At 46.4% G+C, this 21,618-nt stretch overlaps 3 protein-coding genes across 6 annotated transcripts in view; all 3 read left to right on the plus strand.

The window, feature by feature from the left end:
* nampt1 (nicotinamide phosphoribosyltransferase 1) overlaps positions 1 to 2,323 on the plus strand; it is a 15,030-nt gene extending 12,707 nt beyond the window's left edge. Inside the window, exons 10-11 of the mRNA XM_027007526.3 lie at positions 369 to 503; positions 866 to 2,323. Coding sequence (XP_026863327.2) covers positions 369 to 503; positions 866 to 979 — 249 coding nt within the window. The 3' untranslated portion in view covers positions 980 to 2,323. The remainder of the gene's footprint in view (positions 1 to 368; positions 504 to 865) is intronic.
* A 153-nt stretch (positions 2,324 to 2,476) lies between these two features.
* sypl1 (synaptophysin-like 1) lies at positions 2,477 to 7,294 on the plus strand. The gene is made up of 5 exons (XM_027007527.3): positions 2,477 to 2,981; positions 4,094 to 4,212; positions 4,305 to 4,509; positions 5,648 to 5,839; positions 5,966 to 7,294. Exons 1-5 carry the CDS (start codon positions 2,910 to 2,912, stop codon positions 6,107 to 6,109), a joined length of 732 nt encoding a protein of 243 aa, XP_026863328.2. The 5' UTR covers positions 2,477 to 2,909; the 3' UTR covers positions 6,110 to 7,294.
* A 550-nt stretch (positions 7,295 to 7,844) lies between these two features.
* Positions 7,845 to 20,793, plus strand: atxn7l1 (ataxin 7-like 1). Of its 4 annotated transcripts, XM_081723486.1 has the most exons (12): positions 7,845 to 8,272; positions 9,672 to 9,722; positions 9,842 to 9,943; positions 11,653 to 11,736; positions 12,346 to 12,520; positions 12,692 to 13,197; positions 14,668 to 14,750; positions 14,839 to 15,062; positions 15,257 to 15,461; positions 15,688 to 15,809; positions 15,931 to 16,557; positions 17,766 to 20,793. In XM_081723486.1, the coding sequence occupies exons 4-12, from the start codon at positions 11,721 to 11,723 to the stop codon at positions 17,803 to 17,805; spliced, it is 1,998 nt and encodes a 665-aa protein (XP_081579612.1). In that variant the 5' UTR covers positions 7,845 to 8,272; positions 9,672 to 9,722; positions 9,842 to 9,943; positions 11,653 to 11,720; the 3' UTR covers positions 17,806 to 20,793. The 4 variants fall into 4 exon arrangements, with proteins under 4 accessions (XP_081579612.1, XP_081579613.1, XP_081579611.1 ...); XM_081723487.1 differs by lacking the exon at positions 9,672 to 9,722 and having other exon boundaries at positions 16,741 to 20,793; XM_081723485.1 differs by lacking the exon at positions 9,672 to 9,722.
* The last annotated feature ends 825 nt before the right edge of the window (positions 20,794 to 21,618 follow it).

The raw sequence follows: 21,618 nt of genomic DNA on the forward strand, positions 1-21,618 counted from the left end.
TTACATCATAAACTACTCCCTAAAACAGCTGTATTACATCATAAACTACTCCCTAAAACAGCTGTATTACATAATTAACTACTCCCTAATACAGCTTTATTACATCATAAACTACTCCAGAAAACAGCTGTATTACATCATTAACTACTCCCTAAAACAGCTGTATTACACCATTAACTACTCCCTAAAACAGCTGTATTACACCATTAACTACTCCCTAAAACAGCTGTATTACACCATTAACTACTCCCTAAAACTTGAATTTCTTGGTTTTATAGAGTATCGACTAGTTCCTTTGTAAACCTCAATCTGAAGAGGATAGCATTCTTTCAATGAGGTTTACACACTGTTTCATTTTTTTCTTCCAGGTAAATGTCTTCAAAGATCCTGTAGCTGACCCCAACAAAAGGTCAAAGAAGGGTCGTCTGTCTCTTCACCGGAAGCAGAATGGGGATTATGTCACTCTGGAGGAAGGCAAAGGGGACCTGGAGGAGTATGGGGCGGTAGGAACAACTCTCTCCTCACTGTCTCTCCTCACTCTCTATGCTGTCTCTCCTCACTGTCTCCCTATGCTGTCTCTCCACATTGTCTCTCTATGCTGTCTCTCCTCAAAGTCTCCTCACTGTTTCTCCATGCTGTCTCTCCTTGCCTTCTGTGAGATAAGTCTCAAGTTCTTCTGTTACTGTGTAGCTTTCAGCCGTGTCTAGCATTAGTGCCAGGAGGATACATCATCACTGAATACTATCGTGCTTTCACACACACACACACACACACACACACATCGGGGCCAGATCAGCACCAGACATGCTCCACACAGCCACCCTTCATTGCGTAAGACGTCTGCCTGTCCCGTCTGTCTCTGCAGGACCTGCTTCACACCGTCTTCCACAATGGGAAGATCGTGAAGACATACACGTTTGACGAGGTCAGGGACAATGCCAGACTCAAGGAGAGCGAAATGGAGGAGCTGATTCACTGAGAGCCATGGGCTCCACCCACACACCTCCTCCACCCACACACCTCCTCCAGCCCTCCACCCACACACCTTGTCCACCCACAAACCATCTCCAGCCATCCACCCATACACTTCCTCCACCCACACACCTTCTCTAGCTCTCCACGCACACACCTTCTCCAGCTCTCCACCCACACACCTCCTCCACCCTCCACCCTCCACCCCTCAGGGCAGGTGGTGCCCACCCTGCTCTGACCCCAGCAGTGATGAAGGAGAGCGTGTGAAAGAGTGTGGTGTTGAATGCCAGAGAGAGAGGGGAGAGGAATCCTCCCCTCACTGTGTCCTGTGTCCCACGTATAGAGCTGCTCTGTGGTTCAGTTTCCAGACTCTATCAAGCTTTGATGCCTGTTTTTAATGTCAGACACGAAAAAGGCTGTCGTGATATTTAAAAGATAAAACACAGTAATGTATATGATCAAGCATTGCAGGAGATCTGTGTTTTCTACAAGAAGTTCTGACTCTTTTTTTCTCTCCTTGTTTGACTGTAGGAATGAGAGATAGTTGTTCAGTGTTGTTGAATGTGAATGTTGTGTGTTCAGACCATTACTCTGATTTCTAAGAATTATTCTGTTCCTTATGCAATGGACATTGCTGATCTGGGAAAGAACTCTACCACGTTCGCCGTTGGCCTTTTCTTTGTAGATCATTCCCCGTCCACAGAGGAAACTCCAAATACTGTCAAGTTAGTAGATGCTAAAATCATGCAGCAGAGATCCTCTTTAGTCTACACAGTGTAGATGTTTATCTGTTGTCATCTTTTTTTTTTACAAGTATAGATATGTCACTGAAGTTTTTTATGATTTAGACAACAAACAGAAAAATATGTTTTTCTGTGTAACAGGAATCATTTTAGGAGAACTTGGGTTTAATATTTTGTATACTCCCTATTGTCTCAATTTCCACAATCATTATTTTTTTATGATGGAGGTAAATATTGCCAGAATTCTCACAGTAAATATCCACAAACAAATTAATGTGGCCAAAACGCCTTCCGTCTTGTATATAACGTGTATTTAAAGAGGAGGAAGGTTGGTGGAAACAGATATTCTAGTGTTTTTATTTTGTCTAATCCCAGTTTTATACCAAATAGAAAATCAATCTGTCTGCAAAGTTTCATTGTGTGTTTTTGTTCAGTCAGTCTCGTGGGTGTGTGTGCACGACACCTGTTCGTTTTCTTTTGCCCGATGTTTATATGTATATATGTTGGATGCCCAGACGTTTTTTTTTTTTCATTCAGCTTCCTCTGGTATTTTAAACTAACATGGCAATGCGGTGTTGTCTTCATATTAAAATCTCACCCTGTCTCTATACTCGGATGTGTTTTATTCTTTTTATGTAAGGACCCACAGAAGGGGATGCCCTCCTTTCTGCTGTTGAATTCTCAGTCCAGTAGTAACTCACATTTTGGTGCTGAATCGCTCTAGAACAGTAGTAAGAGTTTGAAATAAAAGGGTGCGTCATACTGGTTGTACTTTTTATTTATTTATTATGCAATAACTACTCCATTTACAGTTAGCATAGATACGTTTTGGATCAGAACTATTTTAATATCTCTTTACATTCTTCAGTACAACCATTATTGAGGGTCCTTACTAGACTTCGAGTGATGAGAACATAACGGAATGCGGACGGTATGACCTGGAGCTACTTCTGTGGAAGAGAAGGAAGAAGCTGGTTGCCATTCCGTTAAAACGTTCAGACGCGAACAAAGGTGAAAAAAAAATGCAGAGCTCCTAGGTCGCAATCTCGTGCCCAGGCGGGTAGGGTTACGGGCTTGCGCAATAACGCGCGCTGGCCGTAGGAGGGGCAGCATCAATACCGGGAGGAGAACCACGTCACCGACAAGGCTGAGCTGTAGCTTCACAGACATCTTCTCGCCTTCAGACTGTTAAAGATGCAGACGGGCTTTCGGCTGAACTGGACCCCTATCAAAGAACCCCTGGGCTTCATCAAAGTGGTGCAGTGGGTAAGTAGCGCGGAGCCCAGCTGCGCGCTCCAAGGGTTTCCACTTTAGTTCGCGGATAAGGCCTGGGGAACTCAACTCTCCCAGCTGGCTCATGCCATGTAGCGTTTACACCATTCCAGACAACGTTTTGCGATGTACTAATTATATAGTTGAACTTTAGCTAACGCATTCTAACGTTTTTTGCTGAACTAAACTGGAGGCAGATTATGGTTCGGTAATTCTGTTCATTTTAAGAATTTTCACAACATTTGCTATGTAGACATTCATTATTTAGCTAGTTGGTTAGTCTTGAGTCATTTTGTTTAGCGGGATTTGTCGCAGACTTTTGCTACTGCGCACATTCCGTTCATTCGGTCAGCAAACTTTCTCTTCCCCTGCGTCGGATCTGCTCGTGCCCTCCAGCACAGTCGTTACCGATGTTCGCGCGCTTATGTACTGCCCTCGAGGGCTTTGTTCTGAGCCCCTCCTGGTCCTCTGAAAACTTCCTAAAGTATGTAACTTTTGTGCCGCACACTGTTGCCCAGCCGAGCTACTGAGTCAGCACACAGGATGTGCCCCGCAGGGAGCAGGACATCTGGCAGATCTGGAATCAGCTTTTCCAGATGTGTCCCGCGCACTCGAATCACGGCGGTTTGCAGAGCTCCGTGGCACCAGTACTATGGATCATTTGTGCCAACATACAGCGACTCTAAAACATGAGGTGCTGTTCCGGTTTGGTATTCCAGCTGCCAACAAAGAACACGTAACATATAACATCTTCACCAAAGCACAAGCTCGTACTGTAACAGAACAGAAACGAGCTTAAGAGTAATAACGGGGATGAGTTAACTAACAAAATAGACAGAGCATCGCGACGACGGTGAGACAAAAGGAAAACACGAAGACAGTTACATTTCTATCGCGGTAATGACTTAAAAGAAGCCAACAGAACTAAAGCAAACATATATGGACAAATCAACTGTCCAACAACACTAAAGTTAAACTGTCCAGCTGTGGCAAGCGCACAGCTTTCTGGGAGTCCTGTCCGTGCTCCACCCCACCGCTCCTGTGGTGCTTTGTTAAGGGTTACTGCATTCATAACTACCTTGACGTGAATGTTTTTTTTAAACCAGCTCACGGCCGTATTCGCCTTTGCGAGTTGCGGTGGGTATGCAGGCCAGAACGTGATCTCCCTGTCATGTGACCGCAGCATCAACGCAACACTTTCTGCAGCCTTTAGTTACCCGTTCAGGTGAGTGCTGGCTACACGTGCAACGCTACCACGTCACCCTCTGCGCAAACCAGGCATGGAGTAGATGTCGTTTCTACGTTATCCCACGACAGGTTAAACCAAGTGTTGCTGGTTGAAGGGAACATCACCCTGTGTAACCACACGCTGACTGAGACGCGTCTTTTGGGCGACTTCTCGTCCTCGGCGGAGTTCTTTGTGGCGGTGGCTGTTCTCGCGTTCCTGTACTGCACAGCTGCACTGCTCGTCTACCTCGGATACATGCACGTGTACCAGGACTCTGACTTCGGACCCATGTGTGTGAGTATGCAGGAATGCCTGGGCGCCTCTGGTCCTGTGCAATCCTGGATGTTCCCGTTTGGTGCTGTGTGGGCCCATGTGGTCCACAAGTGACCCAATGCTTGTTACAGCAAAATCATGATATACATAGTAATTAAAAAGCAAATATTAAATATCTTTATGTATTTATAGATGATAAGTGACTATAAAATTCAATATAATGAGAAAATATAAAGCAGCTCTACAGAAACCTGGAGTTCAGCACGGTGTGTGAATCACCTTCACTAATTCACTAACCACACTGCTGGAATCCAGTCATCCAGCAGCAGAGCTGGACACTTCCTTTTGAACCCTTTATCAGCAGTCAGTTTCTGACCACAGGAGCGCTGTGGTCTGGATATGTTTGGGTGGAGGCCTCAGCCCAGCAGTGATGCTGACACATGTACAACCTCCACCCACACTGCTGCACCCACTGCCATGTCAGTGCTGAGAGTGGGCATTCACCACACAGATCTGACCTGCAGTGACTTACCAGTGCTGGCCTTGTGCCTGTTAGTACATGAGAGCCCTACAGTACCAACCCCGCAGTACAAACCCTTCAGTACTAACCCTTCAATAATAATCCCTCAATACTAACCCTACAGTACCAACCCTACAACACTAACCCTTCAGTCCTAACTCTCAGTACTAACCCCTTCAATACTAATCCCTCAATACTAAGCCTATAGTACTAACCCGGCATGTGCTAACCCTTCAGTACTAACTCTCAGTACTAACCCTTCAATACTAATCCCTCAATATTAATCCTACAGTACCAACCCCGCAGTGCTAACCCTTCAGTACTAACTCTCAATACTAACCCTTCAATACGAATCCCTCAATACTAACCCCACAGTACTAACCATTCAGTACTAACTCTCAGTACTAACCCTTCAATACTAACTCTACAGTACCAACCCTTCAGTACTATCCCTTCAGTACTAACTCTCAGTACTAACCCATCCGTACTAACTCTCAGTACTAGCTCTCAGTACTAACCCTTCAATACTAATCCCTTAGTACTAACCCCACTGTGCTACACACAAACAGTATATATTAGAATGTACTGTATCTCAGGGAGACTTATGGGATACCCTTTCCTTGTCTGTGTGTGTGGAAGGATTTTGTGGTGACAGCGATGTTTGCCTTCCTCTGGCTCGTGTGCTCATCAGCATGGGCGCGGGGCCTGCAAATGATTAAGTTTGCCACAGGCACGGAGGGGATCCGCGCCACCCTGGAGCCCTGTAGGAGCAGCAGCCTCAGATGTGAGGTCACAGAGTTTGCCAGCATGTGCACGCTGGATATTTCAGTGGTAGGATTTTGTGTTGTTTCTGTCAAGTGTCCAAAATATGCCAAAATATAATAACTAAAGTATGTACTACTACGACTTACTGCCAAGTCCTGGACGTTAACAGCTGGTGTTTCTCCTGTTGTGCAGGTGTTTGGCTACCTGAACCTTATTGTGTGGGCGTGTAATGCCTGGTTTGTTTACAAAGAAACGCGTTGGCACTCACGGAAACTCAGCTCCCACCAAGGGGTGGGCCGAGGGCGTGGTCCTGGCCCAAGCACGGCCCCTATCTAGATGCATCTCCTAGGTGACCATAAAGCACACACATGCACAACATCCTGTGGTCTTCAGATTAGCATGTGTCTGTCATCTTCCATCTCTCTCCATTTCCACACATGCACAGTGAGTCCAGCCTTCCTCCTCTTCCTCCTCCTCCTCCTCCTCCTCATGTGCGTAGCCCCAGCGCTGATTGTATTCCCGTTTGCCGCAATTACGCACTTGTTTGTGAACAGTTTGTAAAATTTCTTTTTGCGATATATGATTTTGCCCTCTTTGCAATTTTCTACAGGTGACATATTTTTGTGTTTTATTTCATTTATGGCTGTTTAAGTGAATTGTCTCAGCTGCCTGTGTGTGCTCACCTGTGTGGATGTTTGTAACTTTTATTAAAGTTTTCAGGCTTTATCTTTAATATTTACTCCAGAAACTTACTCGCAGTTTTAAAATTTACAATTTAAAATTTTGTAGCAGATTGATATTGTTCTTTTTCTTTTTTAATTAAATTTAGCTTTTTTCTGATTTCATTTGATATCTTGATATTAAACCCTATACAGATCAAGGCCTTGTGTAAACTGGGGTTACACAACACGGACAAAACGATACACTGAGTTTACATCACTGCATATTGTGACTGAGATATGTCTTCCAACATATCACCAGCACATTAGTGAACTGAGAGAGTTAAAATTGATTAATTATTTTAATATCGAATATTTACATCTGTTGCATCACATGAATGCCCTCATTCTTTGAAACAATCGGGCACTTTTTTGGGACGTCTCAGATTGGCCACAATAAATGATGAAGCAGCTGTGATTGGACAGTGCTGGAGCTCATTTACATATTAACATTTACATATTTCTGCATGCCGCTATATAAGTATTGCAACAGTCAGGTGAGAATGATTTATAGATGATATGTGGGCCGCTAGTACAGAACTATTAGGCAGCCGTTTGGTATGTGTGATGATTTATAGTATTGTGTGTTTGGGCCAGTGATATTTTCCTGTCAGATTTTGTTTGTTTCATCATTGTCATACTCCTGATAGATTTTGAAGGTTGTTTTTTTTTTTTTTTTTTAGTTATCACCTTATGTAATTCTTGATTTTGTAATTTCTTTACACCATTGTCATCATATCAAACATTTTGTTGCACTGCAAGTGGTTTTGTCTGTTTTAAAATAAAATTGGATTGAAAAACAGTTGTTATATTTTTTCATGTAACTGCTTGAGTGTTGTTTGTAATTGTTTTGTTTTGGACAGACACTGAGGAGCAGAGATGTTTCCTCTGCAGATAAACGTGGGACCACTGGCTATAAAAGGGCTTCTGTTTGCCTGTGAGACCTGTGACTTCACTGACTGGCATTTGTCTGGAGAACAAATGAAACATTATGTCGAGAAAACACCCTAAAGAGAGCAAAAACGCCCCAAAAACATGTCAGAGTTCAAAAAGGGAAAAGCCTACCTAACTAAAACTCCCTGTAACAATGTAGTTTTCTCTGCATGCTCTTTCACCTGTTTGTGAGGAGACGTTTACTACCCTGAACAGTGGGGGTTTGCTTGTGTGTGTGTTTGTGATTATTTTAGCTGCACATCATGAATGTGAGCAGTAACAACCCAGGTTGGGGACGCACGCACCGGCCTGCGGAACAAGCAGCTTCGTGGTAAATGGAGTTATGCTGCCACCTAGCGATCACTTGTGAAGGTACTTCAAACGGAACAATAAAAACGCCATGACGGGCAGCGCCAGGTCTACGGGCTAGTACTGAACAACAACAGTAATACAATAATTGTGTTGACTAAGTTCGTAATACTAACGGGGGGAAACATCCTACTTGATTGTATTATCATGTTTGTTTCATTTCTTAAAATGGGAGCTAAATTGGACTTTGATGTCCTGACACCGTATTGTGCTACGACACTAAACCTAAACTCTGACGCGTGAACTCGAAGACTGTCCGACAGCCTCTTGTCGCCCGACGCCGAAGACAGCCGATATTTGCCGAACATTACGTCATTTGTTTCGACACTCGTTTGCTGTGTGAGAAGGCAAAGGGAAAGCAAGCAACAAGAAGGAAGAGCAATGGCGACACTGGATCGCCAACAACCGATCCTGGACACGTCCGTGCACGTCTCGCGCTCCATCTCCACCAACGCAGCACGTTTCCTCTCCGGACACGGTAAGCGCGCGCTGCCGCGGGGTTTGCGACGTTTTATGGCCATCTGCACTTGTGGACAGTGTTTTAACTGAGATTGCGCTAACCACGAGCCCTGCGTGCATCTGAGCCCAAACACACAACGTGCCGTCAACACGGAGGAATCGCGACGTAACACGGCGGCTTCTGCACGCGGGCGGCGGAATGCGCTCCAGCGCCCGTGGCTACTTTGGGACTGATGCGCGCGGAGTGTGCACAAGTTTGCTGCGTGTCGCTCGAGCTGCGTGGAGGAGCCACCCAGCTCCTAGGGGCTGTAGCTGCGCGTGCTCACAGCCCGTCGGTTCGCCACACTCCGCGCGGTCCCTCCAGTAAAGTCTAAAGTCAGCGGGTTTTCCTCCAGTGTGTCACGCTCCTCACGCACGGGCATGAAACGAAACTTGGTGGAGGGGAGTCCTACCCGCGCGGGTGGGCGTTTCTGTTCGTGTCGGTGCGTGTCGTTTGCACTGTAGTCGTTATTGTAGTGCGTGTCGTCTGCACTGTAGTCGTTATTGTAACGCGTGTCGTTGTAGAGCGTGTAGTTTGCACTGTAGTCGTTATTGTAGTGCGTGTCGTCTGTACTGTAGTCGTTATTGTAACGCGTGTCGTTGTAGAGCGTGTAGTTTGTACTGTAGTCGTTATTGTAGCGCGTGTGGTCGTTGGTGCGCAGTAACGCCGCGGGCTGCTGTCGTGCTGTTGGCCTGTCTGGGTGCTGGTCCAACAGGTGCTTTGTTCAGTACTGTAGACGAACCTCCCAACACCAAACGCAACTTTAGTGGCAAGATTAGCGACCATGTATCTGTTCCCATCGTGACAAAAGTCTAGTCTAGTGACGCAAATCCAGTGACGTTTACCCTAAAGCAGGCGTTGGGAAAGCGACGTGTAATTAATTGGGTAATTGTTTTATGTTTAAATCTTTGCGTGCTGTTGGCCGGTTAAACTCCGCTACGGTCGCGAGGACAGGTCTGCTCGAGCTCCCGTGGGGCGTCCAGCCGTCTGTGCCCCGGGTCGCGCGCTGGCACCAGGACGTGCGAGCTGCTCACGTTGTGCTCGTTTGTCTTGGCAGCGGAGGTAGTCGCCTCAGTAACTACACTCCTATAACTACACCTCTATAACTACGCTCCGGACGGGGGGGGGGGGGGGTTTGTAGACAGTACTTATGTTATTTACATCTGTTCACACACACACACACACACACACACACACACACACATGCATATTAAATTGTAAATACGGATGGTACTGACTAAACGTGTCATTGCTTCGACTCAAATTGGATGATGATAATAATAATAATAATAATAATAATAATAATAATAATAGAATCTTGTGTGAGCCATGCAGTGTGGTTATTTTAAACACAAGCATGTTTCCCTGTTATCTGCAGGTGTCAGTGTAGTGGTGATCTAGTCAGACTTACTCTGATCTTGCAGAACAGGTATGGTGTAAGGTCTTCAGGTCATCACTACCAGAACTGCTCCCCACCCCCTACAGTTTTCACGACTGCTGAACGTTTCATATTCTAACCTGTGCTTCTCTCGTTTGTCTCTGCTGTAGATGTGCACTTGTGTGCCCTGTTACCAGCACATCAGGATCTCCTTCTTGTTTTCAATGTCTGCAAGCAAGCCGTCGGGCATCAGGGCCACCTTGTGCGTTACGGTAAGAGGGCGGGGCCTGCGCTAGGTAGCGGGTTCTCCAGAGTCTGTAGAAGTGGTGTGTGTAAACCTCTCTGTGCAGTCTTTGGTCCTGAAGGGGAGAATCTCAGTTGCTCTGTGGTTTTCATGTGGCTATTGCCCCTCTGCTGAAGGCCTTGTTTACACAAAAATCCTCAGCTAGCCCTGAACATCTCAGCAGGTCTTCTGAAGTGGCATATGTGCTGATTCTGCCCAGCAGAACCCAGGGAAGCTACTGAACAATGTTTCTTTACTAACGCTTGACCCCAGACAGCAGAATCAAGCTGCCGGTAGTTCTTAGCTAACGGCATCTGTGCCATGGCTCTGAGGAACAGGAGGTGAACCTGAAGGAACCTGCTGTTGGACATTGTTGGAGATTGTTCAAGATTTGCCTTGATGCAGGGTTGGGCCGAACTCTCCACCCGAGACCTACAGCTTCTCATTCCAGCCTGGTAGTAGCAGACCTTGTTCCACTTGTTTAATCAGTTGTTCTCTCTGATTTATGGAGGCAGGCAAGGCTCCATACTGGCCCTCAGAGAATAATGTAATTAACCCCTGCTGTAAGGCTGGGAGGGCAGCTGGAGCGTGGACGGGGGTGGGGCCGGCAGGCTGTGTGGAGCTGGGGCCCCAGGGTGGGGTGTGTAAGGGGGCGGGGCGGGGAAGCTGTGGGGTGGGGTATGTAAGTGTTTTTTTTCTTTCTGTTTCGTTTTATCAGTTTTCGTTGTTTTCGGTTGACAGCTGTTGGATCCGATGGCCTGCATGAGTGCAGTGAGCAGCCAGCATATGTCTTATTCACATACAGACATGTTTATTTTTGCTTTAGTTTACCCCAGACCTCATGGTTCATTTGCTTGCTTCACTCTTGGTGCAGGTCATCTGCTCTGAGGTGCTCTGGCTGTGTGTGTGTGTGTGTGTGTGTGTGTGTGAGAGAACTGGGGCAGGGCTTAAGACTGTCTTCCTGCAGTTGCAGACCGGATGTAAACAGTGGCACTGTTGTGTGCGTATGCTTGTGGGGGCACGTCTGCGTGTGCGTGCGAGCATGTTTAAACGTGTGCATATAGAGGTTATTGAGCTGACATTTTGGACATGTTGTTCTAAATTATCAGACTTTCAGAACGTAGTCGTGCTGTTTCTGTGCTGTTTACAGCTGCTGAAGTGACCTTGAAACTGGAAGAAAGTGAAGTTGAATGTTAATAGCACTGTTGTTTGGGTGGAGGTGGGCATGTGGAGGTGCCGTTAAAGGGCCGGTGATGAGCGGCAGTCCTGGGTTCTGTTTGGAGGAGAGAGATGGACTTTGCTCTCCTGTGTCTGCACTCTGTGTGCTGTTTAAACATCTGCCAGCCTGACGTCTGGGCGAGTGCGCTGGGGTGAGCCTGACCTCCTTCCCCTCATCAGCAGAGGACGAGTCCCCCCCACATGGCCTTGTGCCTGCAGGGGCCCCTGCTCTCTGGAGGAGCACTGCAGCTAGAGCAGAGTGATTGGTCTGTGCCCCCCAGACGGTATACAGATGTTTATTATATTTAAAAGTAAACCTTTATTCTGTGGTGCTGGTCAGTAGTAGTACCTACATGTGTTATAAACAATGTGTGTGAAGTAAGATTAGAATGGAAAAGATGTCGTGTTGTGTATTGGATGCTGATGTAATATCCAGGTGCTTTGTGCGCTTGCTGGTGATGGTGTTTTGTGGATTTGCAGGTAGCAGGAGAGTAGTGGCACACAGTGACTAGAGGACAGTCTCTCTCCACGCCAAAGCCCCCCAAATCATGCATAACAAGAACCGTAAGTACAGGGGACACACACACACACACACACACACACACACACACACAGCCTGTATATATTTGCGTGCCAATTTGATCAGCTGTTTTCTGAGAATTTTTTAATATAGTAATTATTTTAAAATTAAAGTTTTAGTCTTAACATGTTTACTTTGTTTTGAAAATGTAATTTTTAAAATTCAGCTTCTGAAGAGAACTGATATCAAGACTGATGGTAGATGTACGTGTACTCACTGCTAGCCAATAACAGGCCGTGTAATATAAACAACATTTTTAAATGTCAGTCTACATCCAGACATCTTCTGACCTGTTCTAGTGTAGAGCTGCTTTCTGATTGGACAGAAGTGACCAAGTTCACTTTATATCAGGGTATAAACTTTATGCTCCATAAATGCTCCTTAGGAAATAAATATAACCTGGCCAGTCTTATTTTCATGTTACTGAATTGATGATAATACTAACTTAATAATAATAACATAAAAAGATGCTAATAATAATAAGTTAAGATCTTTAAAAAAACTTTGGTAGTTAATGACACTTCTGCAAGATTTTTGATGTTCTGTAAAATCCCTAAAATCCTTTGCCGTGTGTGTGTGTGTGTGCTCTCCAGAGAGGAGACGCAGTCCTCCCAGCTCTTCCCAAGCCCCACTGAAGTGTAAGATTTCGTTGGGTCATGGTGAGGCAGACCCCGTGGCATTCCGCGTGCCTCGCGACTACCCGCACTCCCGCTTCAGCAGAGCCCCGCTCGCTGTGTACCCACCCAAGGGAGGGCGCCCGAGAGCCTGGTGGGTGTCTTGCCCCTCCCACACCAGACATGGCCCCTCCCACACCAGACATTGTCCCGCCTCTCCTGTAACATTCTGTCAAGAGTGAAAATAAGGCGGCGCATGATGCACTTTTACACACTCTCTCTTTCTCCCCTCTCTCTCTGTCTCTCTCTCTCTCTCTCTCTGCAGCATGTCCTTACCTGTGGTGAGTCTGGAGAAGATGCCATGTTTCAGCCAATCAGAGGGCGCACACGTCAAAGTCCCCTCCTCCTCTTCCACACTTGGCTCCTCCTCCTCAACTCCATCTTCATCCCCATCCGTTTATAAGTCTGCCCTCATGTCACCAGCGTCCCAAAAGAACCAAGAGAAGCTTCTGAATGGCCGCGGCCCCGTAACTAGCCGCTCTGCCACACCCCCGTCGTTAAATGACAGACGGCCCAGCCCCTCACAGTCCCCACTGGACAAACGGCCTGCCCCCTCTCCCTCCTCACAGGACAGAAGACTCACTGCCTCTCCTTCTGCGTCCTTATTGGACAGAAGACTCACTGCCTCTCCTTCTGCGTCCTTATTGGACAGAAGACCTGCTTCCTCTCCTTCTTCGTCCTTATTGGACAGGAGACCTGTTGTCCCTCCCTCCCCTCCAGACAGGAAGCATCCAAATGAAGCTAAAGCCAGCAGGCATAGGAGAGTGTCAGGTGAGGGGGGGATTATTATTATTATTATTATTATTATTATTTTTTTTTTTTTTTTTATTATTATGTGATTTTTGTTTTGTTATTTTAATGTTGTCTATCAATGCTTCAAGATGGGTTGGGGTCAGTATTGCAAAACTAATGTTGATGTGTGATCCATAGCACAACATTTAGCCTTTTAGACTTGTGTAAACACACTGTAACAGGGCAGTACACACAACAGGATGTATAATACTGCGTAAGGAGAACTGTACAATAATAACTACTACAAGGTAACTGGACCCCAGATGATTGAAACATCTAACATCTAATCTACTACTAACCTCTAATCTACGTCTAATCTACTACTAACATCTAATCTACTACTAATGTCTTATCTACTACATGTTTTTAGGCAGTTTAATCTGACCTTGTGACCCCACTGGTTGTACTTTGTGGTGTCTCTGTAATCGATCGTAAATCTGTGTTTTTATGAAACAGATGGACTGTTCTGACACTACTGGCTATAACCACAGTCATATCACGTTTGTTGAAAAAACACAATTTTTTATTTGTGTGTGCAAAGTGTAAATACAAAAATCTAAACAAATTTCATATGTTATAAATACAGTAAAATAAAAAGCATTGACCCATTGATTTATTCTGATGTATATATTGTAGGTCAGTGTACGACACGTTTCTGTCTGAGAGTGGAACTGAGCCAAACTGCTCATTAGTTTGGCTGTAGACACGCCCCTGCTGGGGACAGTGGGAAGGGTTCTGTAAGGGATGTCTGGTAGCAAAATGACAGGACCTCTGACCAGTGACATCTGATGTTCACTCCAGGGGCGGGCCTATAACAGCCTGACCCTCCTCCAAACGGTCAATGGCATTATTAATTAAACATCTGTATGTGTGTGGACGAACCCTTTACATACTAATGTGAAGCAGAACTACAACGGGAGTCAAAACCATGTTGTGTCTGTGTGATGCACTGTAAGAGGTGTGCCTGACTATCAGTCACCACGTTAGTTTGTGCTGGGGGGGGTGTGTAATACACACACCACTGAGGTCGACGGAGACACACTTCAGAACCATTTTTCTGATTTGTTTCTTCATTTGTGGTTAGATTAGATAAGTTTGGCAAGACGTGTAAATGCTGTTAAAAGACAGCTGTGATCCCCTAAGATCAGTGGTTGTAATCCTGTCATTTCACTGGGATTGAGTGGAATTTCAGTAATTTATAACTCTGCAGTTTTTCTTTGTCTAAAATTGTAGCATTAACACTTGAATAATATAATAATCCCCTGCTAACTTTGTCAGATGAAGTCAGTGTTTGAAAAATGTATTAACTGACAATTTTCAAACATACTACAGGAATGTATTTTAGGACTTAGTTCAGCACTGAAACAGTTCAGGAACCAACCAAGAAATGTTACCTTATAAAGTGGATTAAAAAAAAAAGATTAACAAAGTAATCAACTGTGTGTTCAGGAAGAATTTACGATCCGAACAAACACTGCGGAGTGTTGGACGCAGAGACCAAACGGCCTTGCACCCGATCCCTCACCTGCAAGGTGGGTTTGACTGGGAACCGGGTCGTGTGTCTGCGTGTGGTTTTTGTTTGGTGGGTTTCTTCCTGGCTGACGATGATGTCGTGTGCAGACCCACTCTATGACACATCGCCGTGCGGTCACAGGAAGGAGGAAGGACTTTGATGTTCTCCTGGCAGAGCACAAGGGGCGGGCTAAGGACAAGGAAGCGGTGAACAGCCAATCAGCTCAGTCGTCCCAGTCAGTCGGCACCTCGTCCAGTCTACCGTCAAGCTGTCATAATGGCAAGACCACGCCCACTCTTAAACTGCGGCTGGCCAGTGCACACATGCACAGGTATGGACCACCTGAACCAGAGAACAGCAGAACTTCATAAAGCCATGTGTGACATGTCTCACCTTGCCTCCTCTCACTCCAAACCCTCTCACTCCTCACTCCAAACCCACTCACTCCTCACACTCCAAACCCACTCACTCTTCACTCCTTTTCCTGTTCTCCTCAGTTCTCATTGGTCTGTTCTGTGTGTACAGAGGTTGTGGCAGTGGTGGTGCAGTGGTACTGAGCTCCGCCCCTGGTACTGCCCCTGCCCCCGCCCCTGCCGCAGATCTCATACCCAGCTGGCGGAGGCTTGGTAGCGATGCCCGTATCTCCAGCGATGACGGAGACTCTGAGCTGGTGGAGGAGATGGAGAAACCATGGTGTCATACTTATATGCACCACCCACGGCCCCTCAGTGTAAGAACTGTGTCTCCGAGTGTGGAGCCCAGGGTCACTGTAGCTCCTCCCCCTGTGGTCACAGAGGAGGACATTTGGTCCACACATAAACCTTAATCAGTTTGACTTGATGTAGCTTGATGGAAGCACTTGTAGCAGTTTCTACAAAACTGAAGGAGTCTCTCTCTCTCTCTCTCTCTCTCGCTTGCTCTCTCGCTCCTGTGCTGTGTCTCCCTCTGCTGGTCAGTGGTGTGCCTTCAGCAGTCGCGTGGTGGGGAGGGGTCACTACGTGTTTGACAGACGCTGGGACAGAGTGAGGATCGCTCTGCACTGTATGGTGGAGAAACACGTCAGCGCTCAGATGTGGAGGTGAGTCTGCACACACACACACACACACGTGCACATGCCCTTTTGGTTTTGTTTTCCTCGGAGCAATTTTCTACCACACTTCCTGCCACAGCCTGATGATGTCATATCCTGTGTTTGGTAGGAAAGTTCCCCTGGCAGTTGAGAGTGTAGTGAGTGTGTGTGCGGAGCTGTCTGCTCGGAGCTCCCCTCCCACACCCTCCCCACCTCCGGCCTCCACCCACGCCTCCACCTATGAAGGGGTCTCCATGGTCTCCTACTCCAGCCCTTTCTCCCATAACGGCGCTGGTGTCTTCTGCGTGCGGGACCCAGACCACGCCCCCAAGCTGCACCAGAGTAAACCGGCCAAGCCGGCAAGAGCTCCGGGGGAAGGGGTGGCGGTCAAAAAGCGTAAGCCGCCTCCCACCACCAATGCCAGCACCTCCCGGAAAAATGGGAACACCTGCCACCCACCGCCAGGCTCCGCCCACATCAGTAACGGTCCAGTAGCACTGGGTGGCAGGTCCAAGCCGCAGGTGGGCGGGCAGTGCACCCCCGACCCGGAGCCGCTGTCCCAGCCTCCTCACGGCGGGATCTCCAATCCCTGTCCGTCTCCCTGCGCCTCCTCCGAGGGTCGGAAGCGTAGGATGACTGGCTCCAGCTCCAGCAGATCCAGCAAGGTCACCAAAACAGTGCTCGACGGAATCTTCCGGAAGAGCAGCGCTGGGCTGCTGTCCTCAGTGCCTGAGGTGTCCCACAGCGCTCTCCCCTGGTGAGATTTAGCTGTACTGTCAGTGCCGTCACACAGCTACAAGGCAGGCTCAGTCCTACAGCTATTTGTACTGAACGAACTGAATCAAATTTCGCTTTAAAACTTGTCTCTCTACACACACGCACACGAGTACAACTCTTCTACATACACACACACGAGTACAACTCTTCCGTGTGTTTCCAGCCCAAGGTGTATCACTGTCTGAAACTCACCATCTGAGTCAAGCAACCTTCCCTCCTTCATACTGTGCTGCAAGTATGTGGTGGAGCCCATCACACACACACACACACACACACACACACACACACACACACATTGGTGTGCATGCATTTGTCTGTGCGTGTGTCCTGTTTGCTCTGCTGCCACACTTGTCTCGCTGTGCTGTGGTCCCACGGCCTACGGGGACGGACAGCCCCCTCCCCCTCTCCTCCGTCCCTCCGTCCGTCCGAGGGTCCCGCAGCTGCGCCCAGCATGACCACCTCCTCTGTTTGAAGCGCCTACCCTGAAGGGTCTGTCCTTTAAAAGGAACTTCTCTTTAAAACAGCTTCCACATTGGTGTCCCTTCGCAAACCGTGGACATGCAGAGTCCTCGGTGTGTGTCTGGCGTCCTGGTCCGACAGGCGCGCCAAGGACGAGGAGGTTCTGGTTGTGGGGGGTTAGTGTGCGCAGCCGTGGGTGCAGACTTGCATGCACACTGTTCTAAAGTGCCCTGATTGTCCCAGCACGCCGCGACCGGACCGGACCAGACTGGACGGGCGCAGGCAGCTATGGGCAAAACCAGCAAACAGACAAACAAAGAAAACCCTTTGGGAATATTTTATAGATACATTTTGGCGAGCTGTATTTTTCTAAAGATGAATTCAGGTTTTTGAGTATTTTCTTTTTGTCACAAGTATTGCTGAGGAAAATGTTGTAACGCAGCCTAGCATAGTGTTACATTTTGTATAATAATTTATCATTCTTTATTAATTTTCTAACTGACATGAGTAGGGCTTATGGCATTGCGTGAAATTATATTTGTATGTCCTTATAAAAGTTTAAGTATTATAGAGAGCTTATTGTTGGAAAATGAATACATATCCTTTTTTTGTATTTATTGTTAGTATCTCTCGGAGCTAACGGAGTCTACAGGTTTCCGTCTTCCCTAATTATATTCAGACGTTCACACAGTTTGTACTGAAGAGGTCTCGGTATTCTTTTGCTCGAAGGTCTCGTGGTCGGCCAGACGCAGAAAACCTGTGCTCTTGACGACAAAAAGCTTCCATCAGGAGAAGGAAATGAGATCAAGTTGTGAGGATCAAGATGACATTAAAATTAAAATGGCACCCTTTACAGCGGAGGAGGCCTGACGTCCGTGGACAGGTTGGCACGTGAGCGGGTGCACACTCCCCTCACCTGCTCATCACCAGCGTTCTGATTGGTCAGACTGAATATGCTTCAGGAAAGCCTTTATTTTTCTCTTCCCTGTTTGATGCGTAATCCCAGTGTAACAGTACGTTTCCTTGGCATTTATTTAGTAAACTTGTACTGATTGTAGCTTCGTAAGCCAGATCTGATTCAGGGTTGACGAAGACTATGATGGTGAAGGCAGCTCCTAGCCTTAGAACTTCCCTACAGAGCAGAATTCCGTCACCAGTCTGATGTCTGGTGTCTGAAAAATGTATCTCCTGGAGATGTAAATCCTACAGTTTAATGCTTTTTTGCACTTTTCATCCTTCAACAGGAATTTAATGTTTCTATCTATAAGAGTATCGAATATATGTTGAGAATCAAAGATATTTGTACAGCTTTCTCAGCAGAGGCCTGTTTGGAGTGAAGGTATATGTTGGGGTGGCCTTGTGTCCTCCTTTCTGTGGACTTGTTCTGTTTGCAGGACGAGTGTTTCCCACAGAGGTTTGTTTGGTTTCTACAGTCACCAGACACTGAGTGGCTGTCTTTACGGTGTGTTGACCGCTAGTTTAGGTCCTACCTTCTTGCACACCACAACTGATTGCGACTGCTTCTCAGCATGAGTGTATCTGCTTAACAGAAGTGTTTGGCCAGACAGGACAGTGAAGGTAACCTTCTGTATGATTCATTGTTTGGCGTCTTAACAAGGTTTAAAGATGCCCAGTCCCAGAGGTGATGGGGTCGCTCTGACGCACTGAGGGTTGGGGTCTTGTCTGTTATATAGCTGTACCGCATGCATGTGCCAAAATAGTTTGTCATCACTCTCCTGACGCTCAGACCCTACCACCATCACTCTGATTAAACGACCTTTTAGGCTCTAAAGTAAACAAACAGCAGTGAAATCTGACAATTCTAGACGTGAAGCACCAGTCTGTGTGGAAACATCTGCGTTTGACCAGATTCCCACGTGTTCTGCACATCTGGCTTGTTAAATGGTATTTTCTAAAACAGACTGATCTTCAGGAAAGTATGTCTGGATACATCAGAACTGCTGAAAAGTGTCTAGTGAATTAGTGGTCTTTTATGACAACTGATTTAAATTTTTACTTTATACGTCTTTTAAAATGTGGTTTATTTGTAAGGAACAGCTGATCGTCTGCTCACATAAGCCCTGATTTTGATTGGTCCTACACGTCAATCCAGTAAATAAACATCTTAAACGTGGTTACGTACCCGTGGCCCCCTGCTCCTCTTTTTGGAAAGTCAGAATATGGTGAACATGGAGACGTTACGGAAGCATACACTGGTCCCGCACGACCCCACACATGCTGTAGACCAGACCGTCACTACAGTGTTGCCTTAGCATCACGGAAACCCAGCAGAGCACAAACCCAGCCCAGCCGGGAGGGTGGGAGAATGTTTCCACAGAATATTCAGGAGTCACTCTGGTGGTGTGAGCGTGCGTGCGTGTAAGAGAATGAAGGCGTTAACGTGTCTTTCACATTTTCTTTTGCATGAAGAGCATTTGTTGCTTTTACTAGCAGATTTTACCATATTGTTCTCAATGTTGAAGTAACTAAAGGAAAACCATGAGGTGAATCTCAAGAATGGTTTATTCCCAAACATTTCATTAATCCCAGCAGTAGCCACATCCTAGTGAAGGTGGTTCTAGGATTGCTTTTGTGTTTGTTTGTTTTTTGGGGGATGGATGGAACCCCTTAACAACACAGTTTTCAGATGTTGTCATGCACATGCACAGGCTGATGTGATCAATGTGCATTCCTACACCTGATTCTCCTCACGGTGGAGGTTTACAACTCCTCTGGAGCCGACAGTGGTGTGTTTGTGTGGTGGGGGGTGTCTCCAGTGCTTCAGAGGATCGGCACTGAGCACGTCCGCTCTAGAATGGAGGTTTGGGTCTCCAGGTTCCTGTGTTTCTGACAGGAGAAGCGTGTTTACCAACAACACTGTTATCCAGGCCCTTCAGTGATCAGAATAAGTGTTGGTTCGTTAGTTTAATGTAGGTCTTCCAGTGAATTTAACCTGTTGGACCTGTTTTTATTCTCCACTGTATTTCACTGAAACTAATGTTTCATACTGTGCCAGGAAGTGTGTTTATTTGAGTTTCCAGACCTCCAAATCCAGTGGTGTGTCCTAATGGATATTTAATTTGATTAATCTCAGCATAACTGTCATGACTGGGAACGATACAAAAATTCCCCACTTTATATAATCTGTGTATAATCTTGGGAAGAAGACAACACTTCCTGAGTCTTAGACACAGTACAGCGCCAAACAGCAACTTTCTCTGTTCAGTCATCACAAAGGTACAGTTCCCCTCACCATCTTAAACCAGTACTGATCGCCAGACGGTAGTGCGGGCCTCGGCCTGACCTTCGTCTGATCTCAGCACTGGTGCTCCTGGCCCTGATCTGTCGAGCACATGTGCTAACACTGGTGTGTGTGTCTGACTTAATTATTTTTGCTGTTTGCTTCTGAATATCAGTGGTGAAAAAATTCTGACTGCTTTTGTCTGAGACAGTCGAGCCTAATTCTGAAGGGGTTTTACCTTGTCTACAACTCAACTTTGAAAAAACCTAAAGCTCTTTAAGAGTGGATAATATAAAGTCTTGTTTTTTATACTCCAAAACCTTTTCGAGTTCAAACAGCCCTACAGGTGTTCACATAAACAACAGTCTGATAGGGAAAACTGATCCACCTGTCCAGCGTGTTCCATGTTTCTCTTGCTTCTGTTCTCCAGTGCATTCACAACAAATGAACTAGATGTGTATTTTCAGGTTTGGCTGTTTTGAATTTCAGCTGTTACATAAATACATTTTTACCTGCTTCACAGGTGTCGTGATTTTCCTTGTTTCTCTAGAAGCGTTTGGAGCGTCATATACATGTGCACGTGAGTGAAAGCGCCGTGCACCCGCTCTTATAAAGGGCGCGGCTGTGTCGTCATCAACACACGTCAGCCCTCGCGTGGATGACCTCAGTTTACAGCCTAAAGCAGAGTAGCTCCTGTTAAAGGAGCACCTAATAATAATAATAAACTAACTTTGAGGTTATTTCGGTTTTTATCATAACGTTTTGAATATTGCAGTTAGTCTAGTACCGTAATAGCGTAAATGTTTGTGATTTATGACACGACTGAGGACTACGTGATATAAGCGATACCCTCAGCCTGCTCCACGTGGAGGAAAAGCAAAGTAATCAGTTGATGCATATGAAGTTGTAATGTCAGTTTGTTAGCATTGCAGCCTGTAGACTGCTGTGTTTGCAAAGTGCACGTCTGTGGAGGTCAGTCGGTACATCGGTGTGTTTTACGGTGGAAACTCCGTTACCGCTTTGGACCCGCAGACCAGATTCCTAGACACGTCCTTGTGGAGTACGCGCGTTTAAGCAACTGTTTGCACGGCCTAGGAATATGTGCGCACGTGCTTAGACTCATTCACTTTTCGCGCGCGAATCCCAGTTTGCGGTACCATAGCAACGAAATTATCCACGAGACACCAGCACCTGCACACAGAAAGTGTATTTAGGACAGTGACAGGACTTCGTTGTGCATTCAGATGTTGTTTTCTACCTGAATGCTGCACGAAGTAAATAACTACAATGCACGCGCTGAACTGCAGAAAGATGCATATGCAGTAATGACGAGGGGTGATG

This window comes from Electrophorus electricus, chromosome 11 (genome assembly GCF_041902795.1).
Source record: "Electrophorus electricus isolate QZ-2024a chromosome 11, ASM4190279v1, whole genome shotgun sequence".
NCBI lineage: Eukaryota > Metazoa > Chordata > Actinopteri > Gymnotiformes > Gymnotidae > Electrophorus > Electrophorus electricus.

What these genes read in the sequence shown, in the direction of transcription:
- sypl1 (XM_027007527.3), top strand. Translation starts at nt 2,910, where the DNA reads ATGCAGACGGGCTTTCGGCTGAACTGGACCCCTATCAAAGAACCCCTG. An exon ending in TCATCAAAGTGGTGCAGTGG is followed by an intron (nt 2,982 to 4,093) that starts GTAAGTAGCGCG and finishes TTTTTAAACCAG; the next exon opens with CTCACGGCCGTATTCGCCTT. An exon ending in CTGACTTCGGACCCATGTGT is followed by an intron (nt 4,510 to 5,647) that starts GTGAGTATGCAG and finishes TGTGTGTGGAAG; the next exon opens with GATTTTGTGGTGACAGCGAT.
- atxn7l1 (XM_081723486.1), top strand. An exon ending in ACCACCCACGGCCCCTCAGT is followed by an intron (nt 15,462 to 15,687) that starts GTAAGAACTGTG and finishes TCTGCTGGTCAG; the next exon opens with TGGTGTGCCTTCAGCAGTCG. An exon ending in TCCCACAGCGCTCTCCCCTG is followed by an intron (nt 16,558 to 17,765) that starts GTGAGATTTAGC and finishes TTTTGCTCGAAG; the next exon opens with GTCTCGTGGTCGGCCAGACG.